This window comes from Mustela erminea, chromosome 4, assembly GCF_009829155.1.
Source record: "Mustela erminea isolate mMusErm1 chromosome 4, mMusErm1.Pri, whole genome shotgun sequence".
NCBI lineage: Eukaryota > Metazoa > Chordata > Mammalia > Carnivora > Mustelidae > Mustela > Mustela erminea.
Genome location: NC_045617.1, coordinates 100,418,842 through 100,446,721, shown reverse-complemented (window position 1 = coordinate 100,446,721; position 27,880 = coordinate 100,418,842). Strand labels below are relative to the sequence as shown.

Sequence of the window (27,880 nt, the reverse complement as noted above, 5' to 3'; positions counted from 1 at the left end):
CTCTGTTGAACACAGATGCAAAAATTCTCAATAAAACACTAGAAAACTGAATCCAACAATACATTTTAAAAAACTTCCATCATGATTAAGGGAAATTTATTCTTATGTTGCAAGAGTGGTTTACTATTCACAAATCAATGTGATATACTACATTAATAGGAAAAGGATAAGAAACATATGATCCTTTCAATTAATGAGAAAAAAAAAAACCATTTGACAAAGTACAGCATCCATTCTTTTTTTTTTTTTTTGCATCCATTCTTGATAACAACCCTCAACAAAGCAGGAACAGAGAGAACATACCTCAAACTCATAAAGGCAGTATATGAAAAACCCACAGCTAATATCATCTTTAATGGGGAAAAATTGAGTGCTTTCCCTCTACAATCAGGAACAAGACAGAGGTGTCCACTCTTACCCTGTCATGTAACATAGTACTAGAAGTCTTAGCTTCAGCAATCAGACAACAAAAATAAATAAAATTCATCCAAATCAGCAGGGAAGAAGTCAAACTTTCACTATTTGCAGATTACATGGTACTCTATACAGAGAACCCAAAAGACTGTACCAAAAACTGCTAGAACTGGTGTTAATTTTTATTTAAATATTAGGTAGAATTCAGCAGTAAAACCATTTAGTCTTGTGCTTTCCTTTGTTGGTTGTGTGCTTCCGTGGGTGTTCATAGCAGTCTATTATGATCCTTTATATTCATTGTAATGTCTCTTGCATTTCTGATTTTTAGTTATTTCCGTCTTCTCTCCTTTTTCATAACCTACCTAATTTTTCAGCTTTGTCTGTCTTTTAAAACATACACACACACACACATATAAATATATACACACCTCTAAGTTTTGTTGATATTTTATATTGATTTTCTGGCCTCCTTTTCATTTACTGCTACTCTGATATATATTTTTTTCTTCCTTCTACTAACTTCAGGTTTAGTTTGTTTTCCTTTTGCTAGCTGACTGAGATATAAAATTATTTGTGATCACTCTTAATCACTCTTTCTTAATGTATGTATTTAATGCTGTAACATTTCTTCTTATAACTGTTTTTGATGCATTCCATAGGTTTTAATATGCTGTATTTCATTTTTGTTTATTTCAAGATACTTATTAATTTCCCTTTTGAATGCTGCTTTGATCCATTGATTTTTTTCAGAAATGTGTGTGTGTGTGTGTGTGTGTGTGTGTGTGTGTTTCCAGAAATAATTTCCACACATCTGTGAATTTTCATTTTCTTCTTGTTGATTGATTTCTACTTCCATATAATTGTGGTCAGAAAATATACTTGGGGGGTGGTTGGGTGGCTCAGTCAGTTAAGCATTTTCAGCTCAGGTCATGATCCCAGGGTCCTGGGATTGAGTCCCAAATTGGCCTCCCTGGTAGGTGAGGAGCCTGCTTCTCCCTCTCCTACCTGCTCATATTCTCTCTTGTTCTGTCACACTTTCTCTCAAATAAATAAAAATCTTAAAAAAAAAAAAAGAGAGACTTGGTATGATTCCAATCTTACATTTGCTAATGTTTTGTGACTTAATATACTATCCACTCTAGAGAATGTTCTGTATGGGCTTGAGAAGAATGTGTTTACGTTGCTTTTGTTCAGAATGTGTCTGTTAGGTCCATTTGGTCTAATGTGCAGTTAAAATTCAGGGTTTCCTTATTGAATTTATGTCTTGAGTAATCTGTCCATTGTTCATAGTGGAATACTGAAGTGTTCTGATGTTATTGTATTGTCTATTTCTCTCTTCAGATCAATCAATATTTGCTTAATTTATTTGGGTGCTCCAATGTTGGGTGCATAGCTTATATCATCTTGATGAATTGATCCCCTTTTCATCATAAAGACCCTCTTTTCTCCACAATTTTTTTACTTAAAATCTATTTTGTCGCATATAACAACCCCTGCTCTTCTATGTTTTCCATTGTATGCAATATCTCTCTCCTCCCTTCACTTTGAGCTTATACGTGTCCTTAAAGCTGAAATGAGTCTCTTGTAAGCAGCATATAGTTGGGTCTTGTTTTTTAATCCATTCAGCCACTCTATGCTTTTTGATTAGAGAATTTAGTTATTTACATTTAAATTATTGATAATTAAAAGCTTACTAATGCTATCTTAATAGTCTCTGGCTGTTATGTAGTTCCCTGTTTCTTTGTCATCTTTCTTACGGGTGATGATTTTCTATAGTGGTGTGCTTTAATTCCTTTCATTTTAACTTCTGTGAATCTACTATAGGCTTTTGCTATATACTTATATAGCAAAATATATACTTTAATATATATTATACATACAGCAAAATTTTCATATATATGTCTATTTTATATTGATAACAGCTTAACTTTGATCACATACCAAACTCTATGCTTTTATTCCATATATAATTTATGTATTTGATGTCATAATTTACTTCTTTTTATATTGACTTTTAGCTTTCCTAATCAGTCCTAACATCATAAAGGAACACTTTCAAAACTGTGTCTACAATTCTGACTTCAATTTACCATTTCAGAGATAGAATGGCCTTAAATTATCTAGAAATGAGCCAGAAACAAAGTGTGTTTTAGCAACAATGAACTAAACTGAATTCCAATTTCTAAACTTTTTATTTTGTTCCAATATATATACTTTCAAAGATAAGAAGTCAAAGTCATAACTTAAGTTGAACTGTCAAAAATAATATTTTTAAATTCTTGTAACTATGATATGTAGTACTAAACCTATTCTCTTTTGTGAGCCTGAGAATTATTACTACCCACATTTCATTATTAGACTTTGGTAAAATCAGAAGACTATGTGAACTTTTACAAGCAAGTACAAATTTATGTACTAATGAGAAGTAACCCCATGAGTCTGCAAAAAAGACAATATTATAAATTATAAAGAGTAGTACTTAGTAAGCCAGCCCTAATAAAATATACCTAGAGTATGTCTTTTGTTCATTAATCTTATTCTTCCTACTGTTATTTCTTCTACTCCTTCACCAGTTTTTTGTTGTTTCTTCCAAATGCCTGAATTTTTAAAAATTTAGTTATAAGAGAATGGGTAAAAATGTAGGAAAGAAATTTTCTAAAGATTTAAATGTCTAGAGATCTTTAAATCTTCTTTTGAGATGTTTAGCATATTAATAATAAGTGCACAGTTTAGTGAGTTTATACATGTTTGTGAGGTTCATGCCTATATAAGCTCCATGTAGATCAAGATAAAAACTACTTCTAGAATTCTAAAAGGTCTGGAATGTTCCCTCTCTGTCAATATCTACCTTCCTATCTACCATCAGTTCTTCCTGGAATTGATATTTTTAATAAAGCCATAAGCATTAATAAAAGCATTAATAAAAAAGCAGTAATAAAAGCATTCTCTTATTCAATAAATAAATGTATATGTTATAGCATATATAACTAATTTCTTATTTTAATTTCTCTGTGCTTTTATATAACTGTACCACAATTTATGTATCCATTCTTATGCTGATAAACACAATCAACATAAGTTGTTGTATCATCTATACATTTAATAGTAGAATGAAAAAGTTCTAGTTACTCCATACCTTTACCCATACTTGTTAATATCAATACTTTTAATTTAAGCCAAGCTAGTGAATGTGTGATATTATCTTACTGTGCTTTTAATTGGCATTTGCTGGACAGCTAGTTACATTGAATACCTTTTCATATGTTGGCTTGCCATTTGGATTTCCTCATTTGTGAAGTAAATATTAAAATACGTTGCCTAGTATTATTATTGATGTGTTGTTTATTTTTTATTTCTTCCTGTATATTTGTAAGAATTTTATATATTCTACATATGAGTCCTTGCCAAATAGATGATAGAAGATAGATAGATAGATAATCTTCTCTCAGTTTGTTTTACCCTGTCACATAATTCTGTCTTCTGACAGTTTTTAAAGTAATCTGATCATTTTTTTCTTATACAGTTCATTAATTTTCTGTACAGTTTAAGAAAGCTTTGCTTAATTGATATTAATATATTTGCTTTCCAAGTTTTCTTCTAGAGGTTTTATTATTTTACAATCACACTTCTGTCTGTGCTCCACTTCAAATTAGTTTTGTATGTATTTTGTGAGTTAGGGGATGAAGTTTCAGTTTTGTTTTGTTTTGTTTTTGTTTTCCCCATGAATAGAAAGTTGCTATATAGCTAAAGCATTGGCAAACTATGGCTCACGGACAAATCTGGTCAGTAATGTTTGGTACAGATCATGAGTTGAGTGTTTTTAGGTTTTATCTTGTTTTGATTTTTTCTTTAAAGAGTTGTGAAAACAACTAAAACAGAGTATGTAACAGATTTTTTGTGATCTCCAAAATGTAAAATATTTGCTATCTGGCCATTTACAAGAAAAACAAAAACAAAACAAAACAAAAAAATTCCTGCTAACCTTGGTCTAAAACTGTTTATTATAAAGATTCTCCTTTCTCAGTTGAAATTCAGAGGTTTCTTTGTTGTAAAACAAGTGACCATATCCTGTGTTTAAATCCAGATTATTTATTTTGTGATAACAGTCTATTACTCTATTCTTATGTTAATAAAATGATTATTTCCAGTTGTATTGATATATAGCTGACATCTATCAGTGTATAAGTTTAAGGCATACAGTATAATGGTTTGACTTACACAGATTGTGAAATGATTACCACAATAAGATTAGTTAGCATCTATCACCTTATACAGGTGAAATAAAGAGAAAAAAATTAAAAAAGACCAAAAATTTCCTGATAAGAATGTTTAGAATTTACTTTCTTGACAACATTCATACATATCATACAGCACTGCTGCTAAAGTGTCTGTTATATATACTGTAAATTTTATCTTTAGCCCTTATTTATCACTAAAGTTTGTACCTTTGCCACTTCTCTCCTACTCTCATCACCCTCAAACCCTTCCTCTATTAATCACAAATCTGATCTCTTTTTCTATGAATTTAGGGGTTTGTTTGTTTTGGTTACTACACATAAGTGAGATCCTATAGTATTTGTTTTTCTTTGTCTGACTTTATTTCACTTAACATAACACCCTCAAGGTCCATCCATGTTGTTGGAAATGGCAAGATTTCCTCCGTTTTTCAGGCTGAATAATATCCCATTACACCTATATATCAATATTTTTTTTATTCATTGATTGGTTTATGGACACTTAGTTCCATATCTTAACTATTATAAATAAGGCTGCTATGAAAATGAGGGTGATATCTTTCCAAGTTAGTGTTTTCATTTCCTTTGGATATATTCCCAGAAATGGAATTTCTGGATCATGTGGTAGTTCTGTTTTTAATGTTTTGAGGATCCTTCATAATGTCCTCTATAGTGGCTGTACCACTTTATAATTCTGCCAACAATGAACAAGGGTTTCCTTTCCTCCATATCCTTCCCAGCATTTATTATCTTTTTTTTTTTTATGATGACCATTCTAACAAGCATGAGGTGATATCTCCTTGTGACCTTGACTTACATTTCCCTAATGACTAGTGCTATTGAATATTTTGTCATGTACCTGTTGGCCATTTTTAATGTCTTCCTTGAAGATAAGTCTGTTCAGATTCTTTGCTCATTCTTTAATCTCATTATTTGTTTTCTTGCAACTGAGCTGTAGGAGTTCCTTAAACATTTTGGATATTAACCCTTTATCAGAAATATGATTTATAAATATTTTCTCCATTCCCATAGGTTGACTTTTATTTGTTAATTTTGTTTTTATTTTTGCCTTACTATGTGGAAGCTTTTTAGTTTGATGTAGTCCCACTTGTTTATTTTTTTGTCACTTGTGCTTTTGGTGACATATCCTAGAAGTCACTGCAAAGATCAATGTTAAGGAGTGTTTTCCCTGTTTTTTTCTAGGAGCTTCACAGTTTCAGGTCTTACATTTAAATCTGTAATCCATTTTGAGTTAATTTTTGTAAGTGGTATGAAATAGCAGTCCAATTTCATTCTTTTGCATGTAAATATCCAGTATTTTCAACATCATTTATTAAAGACTACCTGTCCCTACCCACCCATTATTTAATACTACTTTTTTTTCTGAAAGAAACCTATCCTTTTAAAAGCTCTGGATGCTTAAAAATTTTTCTTATCTTTTATTTTCAGCTATTTGATTATGAAATTCTTAGAGGAGTTCTCCTTCATGGAGTTTATTGAGTTTTCTGAATCTTTGGATTTATGTCTTTCAGTTTTAGAAAACTAGTGGCCATCATGTTTTTAAGTATTGATTCTGGTTCATTCTCTCTCTCTCTCTCTTAATCCTTCTAAGAATACAATTATGTTTATGTTAAACCATTTGACTGTGTCCTACTATTTGATTTTTTTATTCACATTGCTCTGTATTTGCTTTTTTTTTTTCATATTATTTTTCTCTGTGTAGTACAAGTTGGCTATATTTTATTGAATTTTATTTAAGACCACTAATTCTGTTTGCTATTTAACTTATGCAGTGAGTTCTTATTTTCAAAACATCACACTCACAAATTCAATTATTCATATTTTAAATATATTTAAATCCTTTGTTAAAATTCTCCATTTTTCACCCATATTTTTTAAATGTTTCTTAAAATGGTTATTTAAAAGCCTATGTCTAAACTATTACCTATTGCTTCTATTCATAGTTTTTCCTTTAGTTACTGGTCACATTTGTTTGCTTTATGTGTCTTCTAATTTTTAAATGTATGCTGGATATGTTGTCCTAATAAATACAAAGATTGACCTTGGTATTATTTTCCTAAGAAGGTTAGCCCTTTCTTCTGCTAAAGAAATACAGTGAGTATTCAGTTTGTGCAGAAACTAAATTGAATCAGGGCTGGAGATAAGCTTTTGTTAAGCTTACTCCACACCTGATTTAAAATATTGGTGGGGGGGCAATGCCTATTATGTGTGTGTTCCAGCCTATTTTCTTTTTAAGAATTTATTTATTTATTTGAGAGAGAGAAAGAGAAGCAAACACCCAGCCAAGCAGAGAGCCTGACATGGGGCTCAATCCCATGACCCTGAGATCATTACCCAAGCCGTAGGCAGATGCTTAGCTGACTGAAGCACCCAGACACCCCATCAGGGTATCTTCTAATGCAACTCCTTCCACAGGTCTTCAAGACTGCCGACTTCTTTTCACTACCCTTCTCAGCTACTCACCCTGTTCAAGGGTGAGTGCTGTTCAAGCACTCAGTTTAAGTATTCCATAGGAAAAAATGCTGTGTTTCAGGTTCCTCTAAATTTTAATACAGCTGGATTCTCTTTTTCTTAGAGGTCTTTCTCTCTCTCTCTGCATATTCAAATATAATCAGCTTGTGCCCAGCCCTACCAAATGCTCACAGGCAGAAAGTCTTCTCAAGATTCAGGTTTCTCATTTCTTTAAAAATATGAGTTTGGAAAATTAATTCTGATGTTATTTTCAACTTATTTTATGGAATATATGACTTCTTGTTATGTATTACATTTTACTTAGTAATGGAGGTCATCCATTTTTTATTGTAATTTACTATATTGTAGGCCTACTTGTAAATATTTTAAAACATTCATATATAATTGTGGCCAAATAAATCTCTGAACTTCTCAGTGCCCTTGCAAAAAATTCTAATCCCCTGACACACAAAAAGTGTATATGCTATAGAGATAGAGAATATTTGCTTTCACTTCTGCCAAAAATATTTTATCTTCAATTCAATGAGAATTAGATCTATAGCCATTTGTCTAGTTAACAGATTTGATCCAAAAGGATAATAAAACTTCTCTTATCTCCCCAAGAGGGCCAAAGAGTCAGAGACCAGACAAGGTCCTAAATTAAGCCCATGGTGCCGGGAGTACTGGAACATTATTTCCCTTGGCATTTATATGTTAAAAAGGATTGAGTTCAGCATTTAGAGACATTATCTGTATTTATCTGGCCCCTGGAAAGACATATTTATATTCCTGAGGGTAAGGATAAGAACACAAGACCCTATCCATCCCATCTTAATGGAATTTTTTTCTCTCCTTGCAAGAAATAAGGAGGTTGCCTGTCTCTTATACAGATAGTTGGAGAAAATCCACTGTTCTCTTTATGAGTTTTATGAGATATCAGTTGCTACCTATATAAAAAAAGGTTGTTGCCTTTTATCATTGCGAGGCTAAAGTCTGAGGACCTATGTGGTGACATGACATGTGGCTGTTGATCTGGATGTGAGCATCAGTTAAGTACTCTTTTCTTCTGACCCAATTCCTTAATTCAAGTGGGATAACATCTCAGACCCTTCATAATTCTTTGCAAAACAGTAGTACTACTTAAAAATTTCATGTTTAATTAAACCAAAGTATTAATTTTTATGTAAAATAAAAACTATTTTAGTGACTTGACTAATTTTTCCTGAATGCACACAATGTTATTCACTCCTTCATTCAACAAGTATTATTGAATATAAGCCATCATCCATGCAAAAAAAATGTAAGAACACAAAATTGACATATGGGAAAAGTTTAACCATTAATGTAGCTGATAACAAAACGTTTTCCTGTTGATTCTCACTTTGAAAAAAAAATACTGATTCTTCATTTATAATTTGAAATAAGAGGAATGAAGAAAAACTATTACTATAACATAAATGATTATAGTGATTTTTCTGCTGGACAAAATACCATTATTACAAACAATATTACAATGACTTAGGATAGGACTAACACAAATCAGGAAGTAGAGACTCAGATGATTCTAAAATACTCACTTCACAGCAGAAAGTCAGTTGGAAAGAGTTACATACCCAGAATTTATCTTTCTGTCCTTGTGCTCCTTTTAGTGTGCCCCATCTACAAATAATAAAAAAAATACTGGCATGGTTAAAAATATTTGATCTGCACCTTGATAAAATATAAATTATTGTCAGAATTTTATCTTTTTTGTTGTTGTTGTTATGGCCCAATCTTGGCTTACTATGGAGTTGTCATCATGGCCCTACAAAAAGTGCCTGTGTGGTTTTCTTTTTGACCATAATGTTATTTACTTGCTCAGAATATACTTATTTATGTCCAAATGGCTTAAAATCAAATTTGTTTATCAAAGAAGATAAATTCTAGGGCAACTGAGGTATGGAGGTTTAAAAGTACTTAACGAAGCCTCCCTTCTTCACATCTAGCCCTCTGAAACTCTACCCTATATGGTGTAAACTAGAAATCTCCAAGACTACTGTTAACAATAATATAAATACAGATAACGATCATAGATAAAAGAATTTATGAGAAAATATATATGTATATATTATCTCAAACAATGGATATGTGTCTAATGTGAGATTTCTGTTTACACATGTATGTATGTATGCAAACCTAATCTTTCACTCCCACAACTGGTTCATTTTCAATGTAGCATATAACAATCCATAAAGAATCCAAACTTACAATATCTCATGTTTTCTCTTGACTAAACCCAGTAAGGGAGATGTTAATAACATGTTCTGTTTACTAATAAAATAACAAGCCTTGTCTAAGAACATAGAGTGGGAGATGTTGAGCCCAGATTCCAAATCCTATGTACTTCTTCATCTTATAAATATCCAGTCTCAAACTGCAGTGTGTCTTGAACAGCAACAGTTTTATGTAGAGAAAGCATAAGGACTACCATTTCACACGCTGTGATGGATTGTGAGGAAACAATTCCGCCCACATATCACCCCACTAATCCCAATATCCCTCTGTATAACAAACATTCTTTGGCGGGGGGGGGGGGGGGAAGCATTACTGGAAGATATACAAATTCATTCAAATATTTTTAACACTTCCATTTGCTTGAAAGCTGTTCTTAGAAGGATATAGAATAAAATGATGGCACCACAGCACAGAGATATTGCCTAAAGAAGGCAGGTTTATGGTAAAGATCTTGGGGGCATTCAAGAAAATATATTAATCCATATAGATCCTTTGGCACAAAGGGGAGGAAGAAAAAATGATGTGAAAGATGGGATAACCCTGAAAAAGCAACATTTCTTTCTCTTTTTCCTGGTAGAGGCTAGGAGTGGTGATTGCAATGCTTCCCATCTCTCTCTTGGTTTTCTGCTACACACAGGAATAGTAGACTAGAAAACTTTAAGGTTTCAAATATTCTGGGCAGCTTAATGTGTAAGTTCAAGCAAGTTTAATTTTGAAACCATTCTGCAGTTTTATAATTATATTTATATCCTTGTAACTTTTCTATAAAATACTATTATCACCATTGACAAAAATTATTGCTTACAATGAGGGCCCCCAAATCTTCAAAGTCATTATGTACTTCAAGTAGTATGTCATATTTGAAACCTTGAGTTGCTCATTTTCTACTCATTTTTCATGACTCTTATAACAAGTTCAAAAAGCCTTTACCTCAATCAAATTTCCTTTCAGGGGGTCCAGCTACTAGTTACTTAAGCTATTTATATAAAATATAAGAGCAATCAGAAGTATCTAAGGAAACATTCAACTTAAAACAGGCAGAAAAGGAATCCTTTATCTGAGATTCCACCAAATTCTTGAGAAGTTCAGGGTAGTTTCACTTGAGGCCCTAATGAGCCTCCTAAGAAAGAATGCCTAATCAAAAAACAGTATCCAGACAGGACAAGCTTGATCCAGAACCTAAGCTGAGGTCAGAAGACAGGAGGAGCAACTGAGAGGATTGTTCTCTGTCACTCACATCTATCCACACTGGACTTAGCTAAGTTTAGACCTTCGGAAAAGGCCAGACTTGTAATATAAACCTCACAGAGCTACTTCTCTAAAAACTATATATTGTATAAAACCCACTAATGATACTCAAATAGAGAGTAATACCAAGTTTCTTTCCCTTTTGTAAGATCTTTCTAACTTCTTGGGTTCCAGCTCGCTGAGGAAGGTGCATGGAAAGATGAAGGAGAATTGAACAAAGGGAACAGAAAAGACAAGCAAGGAAAATAAACCAGGAGTTGAGTATTGCATTTGCTGTTAAGTCCTTTTCAGATACCCCTAGGCACTCTCAGAAATACTGAGACACTGTTTGGGGGCATGAACATCCATAATCACATACTAAGGTCCAGATTTAGCAAAACAATGACTATACATAATTCTATTACCAACAGATCAGAGACTAAATTTAAGGAAACAGAACATTTTCTCACAAAGTAGAAGAGACTTCAGAATGTAGTCATTTGTCTTATTCTTGTATTAGCAAATAAATTAAAAGTAAAATAAACTAATTTGAAGACATCTAAGAAAAACAAACTATTATTTTTACTATTGTACAATTTTTTCATATGCTCCATACATTTTGATAGGATTATCTAAAGAATATTTTCAGTTGTACAATAGACAGCAATAATACTTATTTTGTAAATCTATCAACTTTTTAGAGTTGCTCTAAGTTTCAGGAAACAGCAGTGTTCATTGTAACTTTAAGATGTCTTTATGAAAGCACATATCTAACCTAAAGAGAATGGCAGCATTCGGATTATTATAAATATTCTCAAAGTGGACAGAAAAACAAAACAAGTCTTCAAATAGAGGTGAGAGAGGAAAAAGAAAATAAGTCCACTGAGGTTGAGAGTTTCAAAGACTTGCATGTTTGTGAAAGAAAATTATAAACAAAGAATACTAACCTTGACACGAAATTCAGATAAAAAGAAGATATCACACCTCACCAAGGGAACTATTGTTCAGTTCCCTATGTTATAGCCTCTATGTCAGATGACAGGCAAGGTCCATTCATTACAGGATCTAATGTTGGCACTGCAAATTTCCTTTATCTTTTTTCACCTGTATCATTTTTAGACAGTTTCTATGATGGTAATCAGCCCATGGAGTCACAGTGGGGTATTGCAGAGAAATAAACCTGTGGGTTGTTTTCTCAATATCCCATGCTTTCTGAGAGACTGGAAAAAAATCACTTTACCCTAGGTGATTTTCCACTGGTATCATAGTAAACTCATGTAATTAAAACCTTTATCCAAGCAAAAACAAAGTTTAACTGGTACAAAACAAGAAGACTACTTATATTGCTCACTTATGGGAGAGAGTTCCTCTTTATCTATGAAAGGCATATATATATAAATATATATATATATATTTATATATATTCCTAAAATACTAGACTTTGTCTTGCCTTTTTACCAGTAGGCTAAAAATTCTGAAACCGGTATGTATTTTCACAAATGTCCTCTTGTAAATCAGTGGCTGTCCTTGGGGACATAAGGATCTTAATTACATTCATATATACTCTAAACATAACTATTTACACTTTTTTTTCACTCACTTATACATCTTCATTTTAAGGACTATTTGTAAACATTTCTTTAGCTAGACCAGAACCATAACCATATTCTGCTGAGATTGTTTCCTTAACCCTGCTAATTTGAAACAAATGATACAACAGGATCACAAGTTTGAAAGACCTTGATAGTGGCTTTTCTTGCTTCAAGAAATTCTACTTCATATGAACTTTATATTGTTCTTTTGAATTTTTTTCTGCCTCATTAAGTTAAATTGTTTCAATTTTTAAGATATATTAATACTTATTTTATCTCAAAATTTCATGACACCTGGGAAAATGCTGGTACTGGAAATATCATACTACATTCCCTGAGGAGGCCTGAGAACTGAGGGTTCCCTATGTTGAGTCTATGTTTACATCTCTCACTTCAAGCATGTGTTCCTTTAAGCTCTTCCTTCTGGACTGGTCTCATATGCCCTCTTTTAGGTAGTTCTGGAAATACTACTCTTGCATAACATCAGTAGTCTTTCTGGAAAGACCATCAATTCTGTAGGGGAAAGCATCAAAACCCATTCAAGGATGATATAACATTTTGTATTGCTAAGGTTATGAATATCTTGATGGATGTCCTCTGTAAAAAGGGTGCTGTTCTTTTCAGATAACTGTGCTAATCAATACTAGAATTATGAAAAGCATATTTTAAGCTATTTCTAGATACCAAAATTATTAGAACTGAGTAACTATTTTGCACAGGATTTTAAATCGTAAGTGCTACTGTTGTTTCTCCTTTAGTTTTGGTTGATTTTGTGCTGGACGTGCATATATTCAGTGGTGGTCATATTAGTTCCGTTAAATAAAAGACAACTGAACATATGACTTTCTTTAGGTTTTCTTTATATTCGCCTAAATATCTCTTTTAAAAAAGAAAGAAGCACAGAATTTCTGTGAAATTCATCCACTTATTTCAGCCTTTATTCAGAAAACTGTTGTTTAGTACAAAGAAGAGATCTTTTGCCTTCAAGAAGCTGACAATTTAATGAGAATGATTAAAGTGTTTAAATTATTTAAGACCTATTAATACTTCTTTTCTCTTAAAATTTAGTGACACCTGGGAAAAAGCAGTTTTGGAAAATCTGGGCAGCCACTGCACCACATTTCCTGAGGATGCCTGGGAATGGATAGTTTGCTGTAGTGAGTGAGAAATACATCTAATGGAAGCGAAATGAAAAATAAACAAATATAAAAATAATCAGAAGCCCCCCAAGAAATAATTTGAATCCACAATTGCTACTTTTATAAAAGCAAGTTTAAAAAATTTTTACGGGTTACAGACAAAGAAATTAACTGTCTACAGAGGGCAAAGTTGACTCCCTTCACAGAATTAAATAGAAATTCTTATGGTACAAATGAAACTGTAGAATTTTAATTACAATAAGTAAGTGCAAAATCACAAGAGAGCTGGTGAAATTTCATCTTATTCTAAGCCTATTCTAAGACCAGTACTTGGTCCTGTGGGATTCGAGAACAGTGAAAGGAGCAGCAGGAAATCAAGATAGTAAAGCAGATTGAGATCAGGCCATAAAGAGCACTCACAGCCACCAGACTTGGCGCTTTGAAAGTTGGTGATAAAGAGTCATTCAAATATGGTAATGCCATGATCCAGATAGTCTTTCAGAGAGAAAACTCAGGTGTTAGAATGAGAAAGAGATTTCAGGGGAAGGAGATTAAAAGCATGAGATAAATGTTAGTCATCAAAGCAAGAAATAATGTAATTCTGAATAAGAATGTAAAACCCAGAAAGGAAATCCTGTTTATTCTTTTAATACCTCTATCTCCAACACTTAGAATAGTGACTTAGACATTCATAGTCAACCCTAAACATACTTGTTGAGCAAAGGAATTGAACTCTAATGGCAGCAAGTGAATTGAATGAATAGGAAGACACAGATTTGAGAGCTTGTTTGGAGATAAAATTGATGGAGGGTATTACATTATGTGAAATAAGTTGGTCAGAGAAAGACAAATACCATATGGTTTCACTCATATGTGGAATTTAAGAAACAAAACAAGTGATCATAGGCCAAAAAAATAGGGAAACCAAGAAACAGACTCTTAACCATGGAGAAGAGACTAATGGTTAGCAGAGGGGTGGTGGGGGGATGGGTGAAACAGGCGATGGAGATGAAGGAGCACACTTGCCGCGATGATGAGCACTGGGTGATGTATGGAAGTGTTGAATCACTAAATTGTACACCTGTAAATAATATTACACTGTATGTTAACTTACTGGGATTGTAATTAAAACCCTTTTTAAAAAACGTGATGGAATTTGTTGGCCAAGTAGAAAGGGAGAAAAAAGAATCAAGGTTAATTCTAGGATTTTAAGGTTGAAAGATTAGGTTCCTCCACGGTGGTGTTATTTGTAGTGCACCTCACATTACTCAGAAATATGTTCCTGACGATCAGGGTGATGTGTTATTGCCTAAGACTGTAATTACAGAGTGGCTTCATCTACTCTTGAGCTCTCTCTACTGATAATGGTTCTGTGTATTAACCTTTAAATTCATTGCTTTTCAAGGTTTCTGACAAGTAAAATACTGTAAGAACCAAGCAAAGCTGATTATTAAAAGAAACTGTGAAAGAGCCTTTCTACAGATTGAGGAATTCCTCTGTGAAGAGAATAATTATCTCCTAACTCACGTGTCAAGATCACATTTGCTTAAGAATCAAGTTCTTTAAAGCATATCTCACATTCATCTAAGAATCTGCAGTTACCAGGAGGGGAAAAAAGTTTTATTTTGTATCGATGGTAGGTGTAATATACTGGTGCAGAATCATCTAGACCATAATTCTTCAATGTGCCTGACAATTTACCACTTCTGGGATCCCAGTATATACCCAATAGACTAATGATAGGAATTCAAACTCATGTTTTCTGGGCAAACCAATTCTGTATTAGTGAATATAAATCCACACAGATAAAAAATTAAGTTTATCTACAGTGGACATGTAAAGAAATCTTGTGCAGTACAGCCTACTAAAACAGGAAATTTAGGAGGAAAACAGGGAACCAATATATAAGAGCCTGATGTGGAACTGCAGCCCTTACTAAGGAAATGAAAGTCAGATAGGATATAGGTATAAAGAAACCACCAGATGAGCCTCAACCAGATTAAAGTGATAGGAGTACTCTGCATATAGGATTTTGCTTTTAAAGGTGAGATTGCAGATAGACTCTCAGATCCCTTTACACAAAGATTTAAAAGATTAGTGCAGCAAGAATGAGGCAAAGATAAGCAGGCTTTTGTTGCCTTATGAATGTTCTCCCAGACACTCAGTTAACTTCATTCAAAAAATGCTCAGGCCTAGTGAGTGTGGCAGTGTTGAATAGGATAGAGAGCTCTAGAAGGTGCTAATTAAGACTAGATCAAAGATAAAAGAAAAGAGACTGCAGGGGAAATCAAAATAAAATGAGGGCATTCCCCATCTCCCTTCGTTTTCCACTGAAGCAAAATGTAAATCAAGTCAGGTTTTACTCAGCTTAAGATCAGGTACTCTTACTGATATGTTCTGCCAAGGGGCTACCAATTTTGTCATAGTTTGGAGAAGCTATGAAAATTTGTGAAAGATCAATTTTTTTGTGTGTATGAAAATGTCAAAAATGACTGTGTGTGCTCCTAATATTAATTACTTATCCAACCAACACAATTTACTGAGTTGCTGATATATTGCTTATCCTACCCCACCCTAATATTTCAGAAAACAAAAATATTGTAAGGATAGTACCACATGGAATTTGACCTATAATAAGACGTATGGAAGAAAATGACAAAACAGTTGTGCCCAGGTATGCTCTGGTCAGAATGATCGGCTGTGGAACTGAGAAAATGAACCCTCTGCATTTGCTATATTGACAGAATATATGTTAAGATATTCATAATCATGTGAAATGTACTTGGGAGAAGGAGTACAAGATCAAAAATTTCCATCATCACCAGTGACAATTAACTAGGATGGTATCTTTTTGGGGGGAGGGGGTAATTTAATTTTATTTTATTTATTATCAGTGTTCTAAAATTCATTGTTTATGCACCACACCCAGTGCTCCATGCAATACATGCCCTCCTTAATACCCACCACCAGCCTTACCCCATCCCCTACCACTACCCCCTCCAAAACCCTCAGTTTAGTTTGTTTAGTATCTTATGAAGACACGCTGTGAGGGAAAACTTTAGTCCTTTGATGTTAGGAATAGAAGTAGCTTATCTTCTCATAAAATCTCAGTACTTAAAGGAGATTCAGAGATTACAGTATACTCCAGGTTATGGTTCACAGACTGAATCTGGCCCACTGTCTTTTTTCATAAATAAACTTTTATGGAAAAATCAAGCTCATTTATTTACGTATTATCTCTATCAGCTAATGGCAGAGTTGAGTTGTCAAGACCGTTAGCACTAAGTGTTAATTTGATTCTACTCCAATTTCTTTGCTTCATAGATAAAGCAACTAAAGCCCAAAGAGGTTTAAGTAACATTTCAAAATTATATGGTAAGTGGCTAAGCTGGTACTAGTATCTAAAGCACAATTAATAACACCAGCAATAAAAAATAGGACTAGTGGAAGACAGAAAGGGGTGGGATCATTTATAGTTAAGATGGAGAAGGCATTATAGATCTTGAGTAATTTGGAGCAGATGCCAATGAAAGACCAAAAGAACCCCCCTGGCTAGAAGTGCATTTTTATCCTGTTAACCAGCTAGTTTTGCTTCTGTACAAACGCTTGCTTTTTTCGCGCGCGCGGGCTAACCGGCCAGTTCTGCTTCTGTAAGACTGCTTTGCTTGTCTCGCGCGTGCGGGCCCCCTGAACCAATCCGCTGGCGCCAAGTATTCCTGTTCAAACTGTCAACCAATCAGCTCAGCCCCACCTGAAACTTGTTTGTATCTGTCTATAAAAACCCTGCACCAACCCAGCTCTGGACCTCTCGGCGTTATCGGCAACGAGCTGCACAGAGGTCCAGGTTCGAACCTGCAATAAACGACCCTTGCTGCTTGGCTTTGACTCACGTCTCTGGTGGTCTTTTAAGGTAGGAGTAATACTCAGTTGGTATTTCACCAAGAGGGAATGAGGGCATACCTGAGAGAAAAGCATTTAATGCCAAAAATTATTCTGCATGCATTCATAGAGAAACCATGAAAGTTTTAGAAGGAGAAAGATTGTTGACAGCCATAAAAAGAAAAGATAAAGCTGGTCATGGTGAGCAAAGACTAAAATGGAAAAGAATAGAGTTGGAGGCAAGAAGAACAGTTTGATCATTATAATATTCCAATCAAGGATGCATTCGTCACACCCAACCATCTCACTTGTATCCAGAAATTTAATGGATATAATCATTACAATGATAGGGATGGAAAAGACTAATACTTAATGAATTTATTTGAGTATCAAAATAAATCAAAGTTGTCAATATCACATCATATTCACATTAATATCATTTAATTCATCCCCTGTAAAATTTATATTTCTGCAAGTTTTCCCTTTTTATTATAATACAGACTTGGTCTGACCTTCTCTTTAGTCTTACTAAGGTAGTCAGTAATATCCTCCATATTTCTGCTTAGAGAAGACATTAGAAATTGCCATAACAACCCAGACGTTTTAACAAAATCTTCCAGTTTGTTCATTCATCATGATTATCATATATATCACATTCTTGGAACATAGGATAGAATCCTGATCTTTGATTCTGAAAAGGTGAGCTTGTAATATATGCCTTCTAAAAATGTACAGTGATTACCCCAAAAGTGCTCTCTTTTAAGAAATAGCCAATCCATATTCCAGCTGACAGAAGTCAGAAGCCACTTTATTTCCTACTCCTGATGTCCCCTCACCCCTCTGCACATCTCTGGAAATTCAGACATTTACTTTACCTTACCTCCATGTAAATTCTATAACTTTTGGAATTTTGAGGGCAACACCTGCCACAGAAGACATGAGTTTTATAGGACAAAGTCACAAAAAAAATTTAAGCTAAATCTAGAAGGTAGCACACTACCAGGGACAATAAAATCCCATCACACAGCCCCCCACCCAACCTGAACTACCCACAGATATTAACACTCATTCAACAAGAAGGTAAAGTGCACTTTCCCAATTACTGAAGGCCATTTTCAGCCTTGGCATAACCCATTGCCCCAGGTCTTTATGAATCTAAGAAATTGCCTGTGATCATCTTCCTCAACTGCCCATTTGTTCAGATGCCATGTCTTTCCCTGATGTCTACCAACTAGGAAATTGTTATTTCCAACCATGCTGATTTTACACAATCCAGTAGAATTAAAGTGTCCATGACCAAACTCCTGCTCTTTACACGGCTTTCTTGGTAGAAATAGAATCATATAATCTAAGGCCATGGACCATTTATCACATTTACCAAAGAAGTTATTCATTTTCACCTACAGTCATTTTCTTTCCTGTCTCGTTCTTATCCATCTACTTGTGTTCTCAGTGTAAGCTGGATCAAAAAATTTTAAATAATTATGTTATGTGTAAAGATGTATACCATAGGTAAATATTCATTAATGCCATAATTAGAATCAACTCCAAATTTTAGTTTCTAAAAATAATTCTGAAAATATGTTCAGAATATTAAGGAAAAAGTTAAGGAAGTATGAACTTTTAAAAAATTAAATTGACTGTAAAGTGAGTAGCCTACTAGGTGGCAGACACACTGTCTCATTTAATCCTCACAATAAGATGGTGAGCATTAAATTATTATCCAACGTCATAGATGAGAAAACAGAGATAAAGAGATTCAACTCCCTGTCTGAGGTCACCTAAGGAGAAAGTCAGAATAAGCATTTAAACCTAAACTTGACTCCAAAACCCAGTTCTTTATGCTCTATAGTATTGTTTCCACAATCTGTCATGAAGCAAAAGAGACCTTAGAGACCTTTGTGTGTGTGTGTGTGTGTGTGTGTGTGTGTGTGTTTGTGTGTGTGTACACATACACATTATATTATATGTATTTTTAAGCCACATTCTTATGAGAGAAAGAGAGCTTTCTAAGAATTCTTTTTAGAACAATGTTTCTACCATGCCTACACCTAAATAAAAATAAATAAATAAATAAAGGTTTGTTTGGTTTTTTTTTTTTTGACTACTGTTTTGTTTTGTAAAAGGTCAGTTCATAGTAATCGCAGTTATAGAGTAGAATGGACCTGGTCAGGGTTTGAGATGGCAAATCAATGAGACACCAATGTCAAACAAGAGAAAACAAATGGAGCACAAACTGTTCTGTCAATTTGATTCAGTGCTGACAGACAAAGGCAACACGATTCAATCAGCACTGAAAATAGAAGAAAAATAAACCTCATTTATCAGCTGCACCGTCTCCAGAGTCCTTCTCCACTGCCGCTCTTCTGTTAGTGCAACTCAAAGAATCTCAAGAGTCTGCAGAACTCCCCCCAGTGGCTTCCTTGAATGATTGAGAGCTTTCCATCGCTGCATCAAATTAGTAGGTCTTATTTTACTTATTAAGGCTCTTCACATTATTTATCGTATTATCCTCAGCATCTAGCAAGGTGTCTGGTAAATAATCACTAATCACTGCACAATAAAATGTGCTTAAATTTTCAGTTGAGAATCAATGTGGGGGGTATCTACACAAACTAAATTATTGCACTTTTTTTTTTTTTTCCCCAAAGAAGTCAAAGTACTTTTGGAAGTCATTCAATATAGTACCCAAAGAACTCTTTTAGCTTTTGTATAGTCTTAATTAATTAGGTTTATTTTCATCAAGTTTAATACACACACAATAGAAAAAACATATGATGCTAAGTAAACTCACATAAGTGAACTCAAATTGGAAGGATTTAAGATGGAGATAAAAAACATTTTCATGTAATTTGAATCTCCAATTATAACTACAGATAAAAATGCAAAGCTTTAGCAAAAAGAACCAACTGCTATTTATACTTTCTTTTTTTCTGCAGACTTTGATAGCACCAAACCCAAAGGGCATTTTTCAGTAACTATTTTCTGGACCTCTTAGCAACATTTCACATTGCTAACTACTCCTGCCTGTTTGGACACTTTTCTCTGCTATGTCTGTGTGTTACTTAGGCTGGTCCTCCCTCTCTGACCTTAGGCCATCTAAAAGCTGACCACTCTCAATGGTTTCTCTTTGGGCTCATAAAAACCTATAGTTTCACTCCAGAAATACATATAATTGGTTATTTGATCTTTCCATTTGAATGTCTCCAGGAATCTCAAATTCAGTATGTCTACCTTGAACTCCTGATTTTTCCATTTCTACCCACTCATCTTCTACTGCTCCCTGTATCAGTAAATGGAAATCTGTACAATCTCTTCCTCAAGAAGGATACCTGGGGTATATTCATGATTCCTACCTCTCCAGTCACTACTCATTCAGACAAATTACCAAGTCTTGTCAGTTGTACCAAAAAAGATATAACCTCACACTCATTTACTTATATTTAGAACTACCAAGCTAGTCCAAGCTGCCATCATTTTTTGACATTAATTTCCTAATTATTCTTCCTGTTCCACCTTAAACCCCATAAATTCTTTCTCTAAGCATCACATAAAGTGACCTTTTTTAAAAAATGCAAATTATGCAATTTTCCTGTTGAAAGCACTTGAAAATAACTTTGCTAAAGCTTGGAATAAGGTTCAAAACTCTAACCCATAAATAACAGGGCTCTACAAGCTTTGTCTGATACCTACTTCATCTCTTGTCTTTTGACCACATTATCCATACTTGTGTTTATCCTAAGTCATCCCTAGTAATTACCAAAAGACATCAGGACAATGACTATGAGGAGATAGCAAAGCAGAACAGTTCAGGCAACATAATCCTTATAAAGAAAGTGTAATAATTGGCTGTAGAACAGGAAGATTTATCCAGTAGTGCTGAACACTGATCAGCCCTTAGTATCATGCACCATGTTGGTGTGGTAAGGGCTTGAGTAGAAGCACCAACATAGCAGAGCACTGAAGCAAGTCGCTGCACACATCAACCTGAACTTCAATTCAGAATGTGGACTGGGGATTGTACCAGTGAACAAGATGGTGAGTGAGGCAAAGAACAATCTACCCTCTCTGTTGGCAATCACAGAATCTGGATAGATTTCTTTTACTTTATGGAGGAGGTGAAAAAGGGAAAGGCACTTGACAGCAAACATGTATTCATGAGATATAAAACATTGTCCTGTGCTCTTGGAAAAAGATAATACCTCAGAAAACTTATCAACGATAAGAGAACTTTCTATAAGATTAATTTGCATTCTCAGGAAACTGAAAGAAGGTTTGTATTTAATACACTGGTGACATTAGTAGAGAGCAGGTTGAGACATATGGGTAACAAGATAAATAAAGTGCAAGTATTATAAACAAATTGAAAGGAAAGCAGGTAGGGAAAGGAAACTACAGATTCAATAGCAGAGTTTTACATGTGAGTCTAAGGTTATTGTGAATCAGAACTGAGTCCTTGGGAAACTAAAAGATACAAGGTCAGGGAGCGGGGGTTGGTGCTCCTGGGTGGCTCAGTTGGCTAAACCACTGCCTTTGACTCAGGCCAGGATGCTGGCATTCCAGGATGGAGTCCTGCATCAGGCACCCTGCTCAGCAGGGAGTCTGCTTCTCTCTCTGACCCTCCCCCACTCTCATGCACTCTCTCTCTCTTTCTCTTTCTCTCTCATTCTTTCTCTCTTAAATAAGTGAATAAAATATTTTAAAAAATAAAGCTATAAAGGGCTCATTTGATAAAACTCCACACAATGCTCTATGGTATCTTGAAACGAGGCATCTGAAGTTCAGCGAATTATGTTGTTTTCCACAGCAAGTATTTTATGACAGCTTTCTGATATTTATTGTATTTTTTACTTTATATGAATTTGAGTGGACTCTATTTTTATAAGATTAATAGCTTGTTTTGTTAATTAAAAAATTTTGTTGGCTTTGATTTCATGCCTTATGAAATTGGGTAACTTCTACTTTATTATTGTTTTCTTCACAAGAGTGATTCAACTTTGTAATTTTATTTTAATATTTCCCATATTGTGACTTTTTAAAATAGCACAAAAATACTTATATATACAATAATCTCTATATGGATATTATGCAAGGAAATATAAATATAGATATAATCCCAGTGTTTTTGAGCCAAAATATCAGAATCCTGTTATTAAAATGCTTTTTTGATTATACATCTTTTGAGAATGTTTTTAACTCTATCAGGAGCAGGATTATGGTACTGAGTTCATGTATGTGAAACATTTAGAACAGAGCCAAGAATTTAAACCCTACACAAAGGAGTTAGCAACAACTGCTACCATGTTGTTAGCACATTATTATCATACCTGACTAACCAAACTTGATGAGTTAATTTTCTGGAGAAATATCAATTTAATCAAAGAGTTAAAGCCAAATTAAGTAAATTAATAAAAATTGTGTTGCTAAAGATGTAAAATAATTATTACCCCAAAATAGCTTTAGAGTCAGCTAATTTAATGTGAGTTTTAAGGAAAAGTTATCTTCCATATTGCTCCAGAAATATGAAAATTATCCAATTTATTTTATGAGACTATCCTAATGTTACCAAAATCTGAAGAGGCAATCACATAAACAGACTTTTAGTTTCCTTGAGAAGAAAATTGTGAAACTTGAAATAAAATGGAAATAAATCATGCACATTGGTGTATATAACCTATGAGCCTTCACAACATAATAAATTCAAGAAATATAACTAGTTAACTACAGAAAATTACTGATAAAATACAACATTGTATCTATTGAAAAGCATTCACTCATCTCAACATGTTTTGGGTTCTATGGAGGGCACGTTATTGCATGGAGCACTGGGTGTGGTACATAAACAATGAATTCTGGAACACTGAAAATAAATTTTAAAAATAAATAAAAATTTAAAAAAATTTTTTCTGTTACATTTTTAAAACTCACGGTGATCAAAACTCTTTATTTTTTTTAAATAATCTCTACACCCAACATTGGGCTTAAACTCAAGACCCCAAGATCAAAAGTTACATGCTTTACCAGCCAAGCGATACAGGCATGCTTGACCAAAACTCTTTAAAAAACAGGACAGAAAGGTACTTCCTGACTTTAAAAAAAGACAATTGATCTTAAGTCAAGAAACAACACATAAAGATTAAACCTCAGAGGAATTTAAAGAAACAAAATTATGGTGAGTACTCTTTCCAAGTTCTTGAAGTCCTGGACATTTTAATATTCATGAAATAAGCTTTTGTTTTGCTCTGGAGTTATTTTTATGTGTACAATAGAGTATTTTCTGTACTTACCAATGCACCAAAGCTAATTCCGTTTCAAATTTCACCAAATTCCTCTATTACCTAATGTCATCCTCTTATTTCACACAAAAATTAAGGATTTTTAAAATTTTATTAAAAAAATTTAAATCCATATTCTGTCCAGATTTCCTCCAAGGAAATCAAGGAATAGTATTTAATTAGATGTCTTCGCTAACAACCTAAGAAGCTCCCATAAAAGATATTTTATTCTGCGTAATTTTTCCTAAGTTCGGTACTCAATAGTGTTTTGTCACACTTTTATACATTTTAGGAAAGTATCAGTCCTAAAGAACCCAAATAGTGGGGCGCCTGGGTGGCTTAGTGGGTTAAAGTCTCTGCCTTTGGCTCTGGTCATGATCCCCGCATCATGCTCAATGGGGAGCCTGCTTCCTCCTCTTTCTCTCTGCCTGCCTCTCTGTCTACTTGTGATCTCTCTCTGTCAAATAAATAAAATCTTAAAAAAAAAAAAAAGCCAAATAGTGCCACTGAAGCTAATATTTTCAATTAAATTCATCCAAATTTTGGAAAATATTAAATTACACAATATAATTCTACATTCCATTCCCCAGCAAAATTCATTCTGAAGTTGATTACCAAATAACAATCATGGATTTGCGTGAGAAACAAAATTGCACAATGTTACAGCTATATTATAATGCATAAATTTAAAAATTTGAAAATATTAGAGAAGGAATATTGAGTTAATTTTTAAAGAAATTTTTTGATGATATCACTTGTCTATTAAACACATGATGGTTTCATTTTCCAAATAATCAGTTCAAATTTCTCAAATCAGAAGTTCAGTTTTCATCCACAAGGAAGAAATCTGAAGAACAGAATTTGAGAATGTCATCTAAAAAATTTAACCTATTTCGAAATGTTATAAATTCAGGGCAAAGTGCAACATATTTAAAAATCTGTTACTATATATCTAATTACAAATATAGCCTCATTGATTTCCACTTTTTATATTAATAAATAGTAGTAGTCAATAGAAATAACATTTACTATAGTAAGAGTCAATGGTATTTATTAAACACTTTCATATATCAAAAATACAAATACTGTGTCTGCATTTCATGTAAACCCTCACAAACGCCCTTTTATTCTCAGTTTACGGACAGCTAAATGCAGGTAAACAAATGGCAGCCATATCATTTAGATGTGCCTGACTTCAACACACATACTCTTAACACAGTGTTGTGTCCCAGTGGTCTATCAAAAAGATTAGTATTGAAGTGGATTGAACTAAGTATTGGTTCTGAAGCTAACCAGCATGTAATTTCTGAAAAATCTATATCACAGTGTCTTCTTCTTTTACATTAGGTTACTTGATATATAAAATCTATGATACTTTACTGATCTTAAACAGACAAAATATTTTAAGTTTGAAAATTAGTAAATTCTTTGGTCAGTTTAATCAGATTATCTTTTTAATATTATTTACTATTGAAATACTTCAACTTGGTAACATATGTGAGATAAAATACCAGCTCAGCAGCCAGTTAGTTCCATTTTTGAAAGTTGCCTTTAAGAATCATAAGAAGAGGGGCGCCTGGGTGGCTCAGTGGGTTGAGCCGCTGCCTTCGGCTCAGGTCATGATCTCGGGGTCCTGGGATCGAGTCCCGCATCGGGCTCTCTGCTCAGCAGGGAGCCTGCTTCCCTCTCTCTCTCTGCCTGCCTCTCTATCTACCTGTGATCTCTCTCTGTCAAATAAATAAATAAAATCTTTAAAAAAAAAAACAAAGAATCATAAGAAGATGTCACACTATAGAGGGGAAAAAAAAGTATTACAAAAACAAAATCCTTGAAGACTAACATTTCTCTAGGGAAAAAAAAAAATTCTGTGTTCTTTATAATATTGTCTTTAGAAAGTTTAAAAAAAAATCTATGCTGTCTTCCTTATAAATAAAACAAGTTCTAATTTAAGTTGCTCCGAGTTTTTTTTTTTTTAAATCTCATTGGGAAAAATAAACAGGAAAAATAACTGCATAAATATTGAAAAAATGAGAACAATGAAGCAATGCAAACACCATTTGGTATTAAAAATAATAGAAGTTGAATAATAGATCATATTTTGAAGAGGACAACCAAGAATCAAACCTTAATAAATTTATGTAAGAATTTAAAATGTAATAAAAATATATTATTATAAAGAGTAAGGAAGAAGTGCATTATTCATTTTATGGTCTTGATGCTTTTAACTTAGAGTTTGGAGAGGAAAAAATTAAATCGTCCTTATACATCATTTACCCAAATATCTCCCAGGTACATTTTTACTCAATTAATTTAAAAATATAACTTTAGGGGCACCTGGGTGGCTCAGTGGGTTAAGTCTCTGCCTTAGGCTCAGGTCATGATCTCAGGGTCCTGGGATCAAGCCCCGCATCAGTCTCTGCTCAGCGGGGAGCCTGCTTCCTCCTCTCTCTCTGCCTGCCTCTCTGCCTACTTGTGATCTCTGTCTGTCAAATAAATAGATAAAATCTTCAAAAAATATATATAACTTTTAAAAGATAGAATAAAAGTTCAAGTATTGTCTCATTCAAAATCATTAGAAATTAATTTCTAAAAGCCAACAATAAACCAGAGTTCAATCAATAAGGTTAAAGGATTAATGCTTTCAATGCATTATGAGCTCATTTTAAAAACTGACTCCATTAGAGAAATGAGTAAAGGGGAGGATAAATTAGAGTTCACAAAAGAGAAAACACCAAGGAATAATTAATATATTTACCTTTATTCATTTCCTACTTTACTCCTCACTTGTACTATCTCTAAATGTACCTACATATCCTTGGGTGAGGTTTCCTCCTCTGTGTTTCCATTCATTTCAGAACCAGTGCACTTACATTATACTGGTTCCAGGGCTGCCTCCACTTGACTGTAAACATCTGAAAACCAGCCAAGTTCATGGATGTTTATATTTCCCAGAGCTCAGCTCTGCCATAAAGCATCAAAAAAAAAAAAAAAAAAAGATTCCTTTTCCTTTTCCAACCATGTTTGAAATCCCATTTCTTTTCTTTGATGATAGTTGCTGCTCTTAGATATATCTCATATCAAAGTAGAAGGATAACACTAGGATGCTGAACTGAACTGCTCATAAATGTGAAAGACTTATCTTGGTTTCTATGGGAAATATCACTTCACAGGATATGGAAAGAGATGTCACATGGACACTTTTGGAATTTTTACCATAAACCAAACGATGTTGCTGAAAAGACACTTAAATTAATATAGAGATAATGGAGGAATATGAAGCAAACTCAGGGTGAAGCCTGCAAAGCCAGGCTATGCTTCATGGGATAAGTAAGAAAATTATGATTAAATAGAATGCCTCTGTGACTTGGCTACCTCTTAGTCTTATTTTTTTACTAGATTCCTCCTCGCTTTTCAGTCAGCCCATATTAAATTCCTTCCAATTTTGTAAATATGTCATATTCTCTCTTACTATGAAAGTATACATTTGCTGTTCACTTTTCCTGAAACTTGGTCTTCTCTTCCAATATGCTTTTAGTTAACTCCCACTTGCTCTACAGTAGAAGTCACCTTTTCATCAGAGTCTTCTCTGATGGGAGAAATGGGAGTTATGAGCCTTTCTATATGCTGCATATCCTCACTACTCAGTATAAATTCCTATCCTATTTCCATCTCTACTCTTAAGACATTATGTGTTAATACCTGCTTCCTCCTTTTGGCTCTCTCTCTCCCTTTCCACTCCAGCCCACTTTCTCTCTCTCAACTTACTTGAGGACAGGAGTAGTATATTATTGGTATTCATATTCCTAATGCCTATCACAGTACTTGACACATGTTATGGACTTTTAAAAAGTTTCTTGTTAAAAACTTGAGCAAAAGTCTTTATGTAAAGATGAAAGGTGTATGGTCAGAGTAAGTGAGATTAGAATTTTAGATAGGAAAAAAGCATATATTTATTTTTACCCTAAGAAAATTTTTAGTAAAAGAGAAAATACAATAATTGCTTCAGAAAGCCTAGGTGTAAACAGACATTGGATGAATCTTGGCACTGGACTTTCCTTATAGTATTGGTAGGATATTCTTATTAAAGCTAGAAGGGAAAATCTGAAAAGTTTTTGGATTTGTTCTGTATTGTTTCTAAACATTCACAGTCTCCGATTTCTGGTAAAATGGAATAATAATTCTCAGAAAGATTTTTAAGTATGAGGGTTGTACAACACTACTATATCAGTGCAAATGGATAAAGTTGGCACTGAGTACTTTAAGTAACTTATTCAAGCTTGTGAAGCAAAGATTCTCAAAATTTTTCAATGAATATTTTCTAAAAAGAGAACACATAATCATAGTGGGTCTGAGAGATATAGATCAAGTTGACA

General features: G+C 33.7%; 1 protein-coding gene across 1 annotated transcript in view; it reads right to left on the bottom strand.

Annotated features, from left to right (window-relative positions):
* TINAG (tubulointerstitial nephritis antigen) overlaps positions 1-27,880 on the bottom strand; it is a 101,006-nt gene that overhangs the window by 9,098 nt on the left and 64,028 nt on the right. Inside the window, exon 10 of the mRNA XM_032340285.1 lies at positions 8,735-8,780. Within this exon, the coding sequence (XP_032196176.1) occupies positions 8,735-8,780 (46 nt within the window). The remainder of the gene's footprint in view (positions 1-8,734; positions 8,781-27,880) is intronic.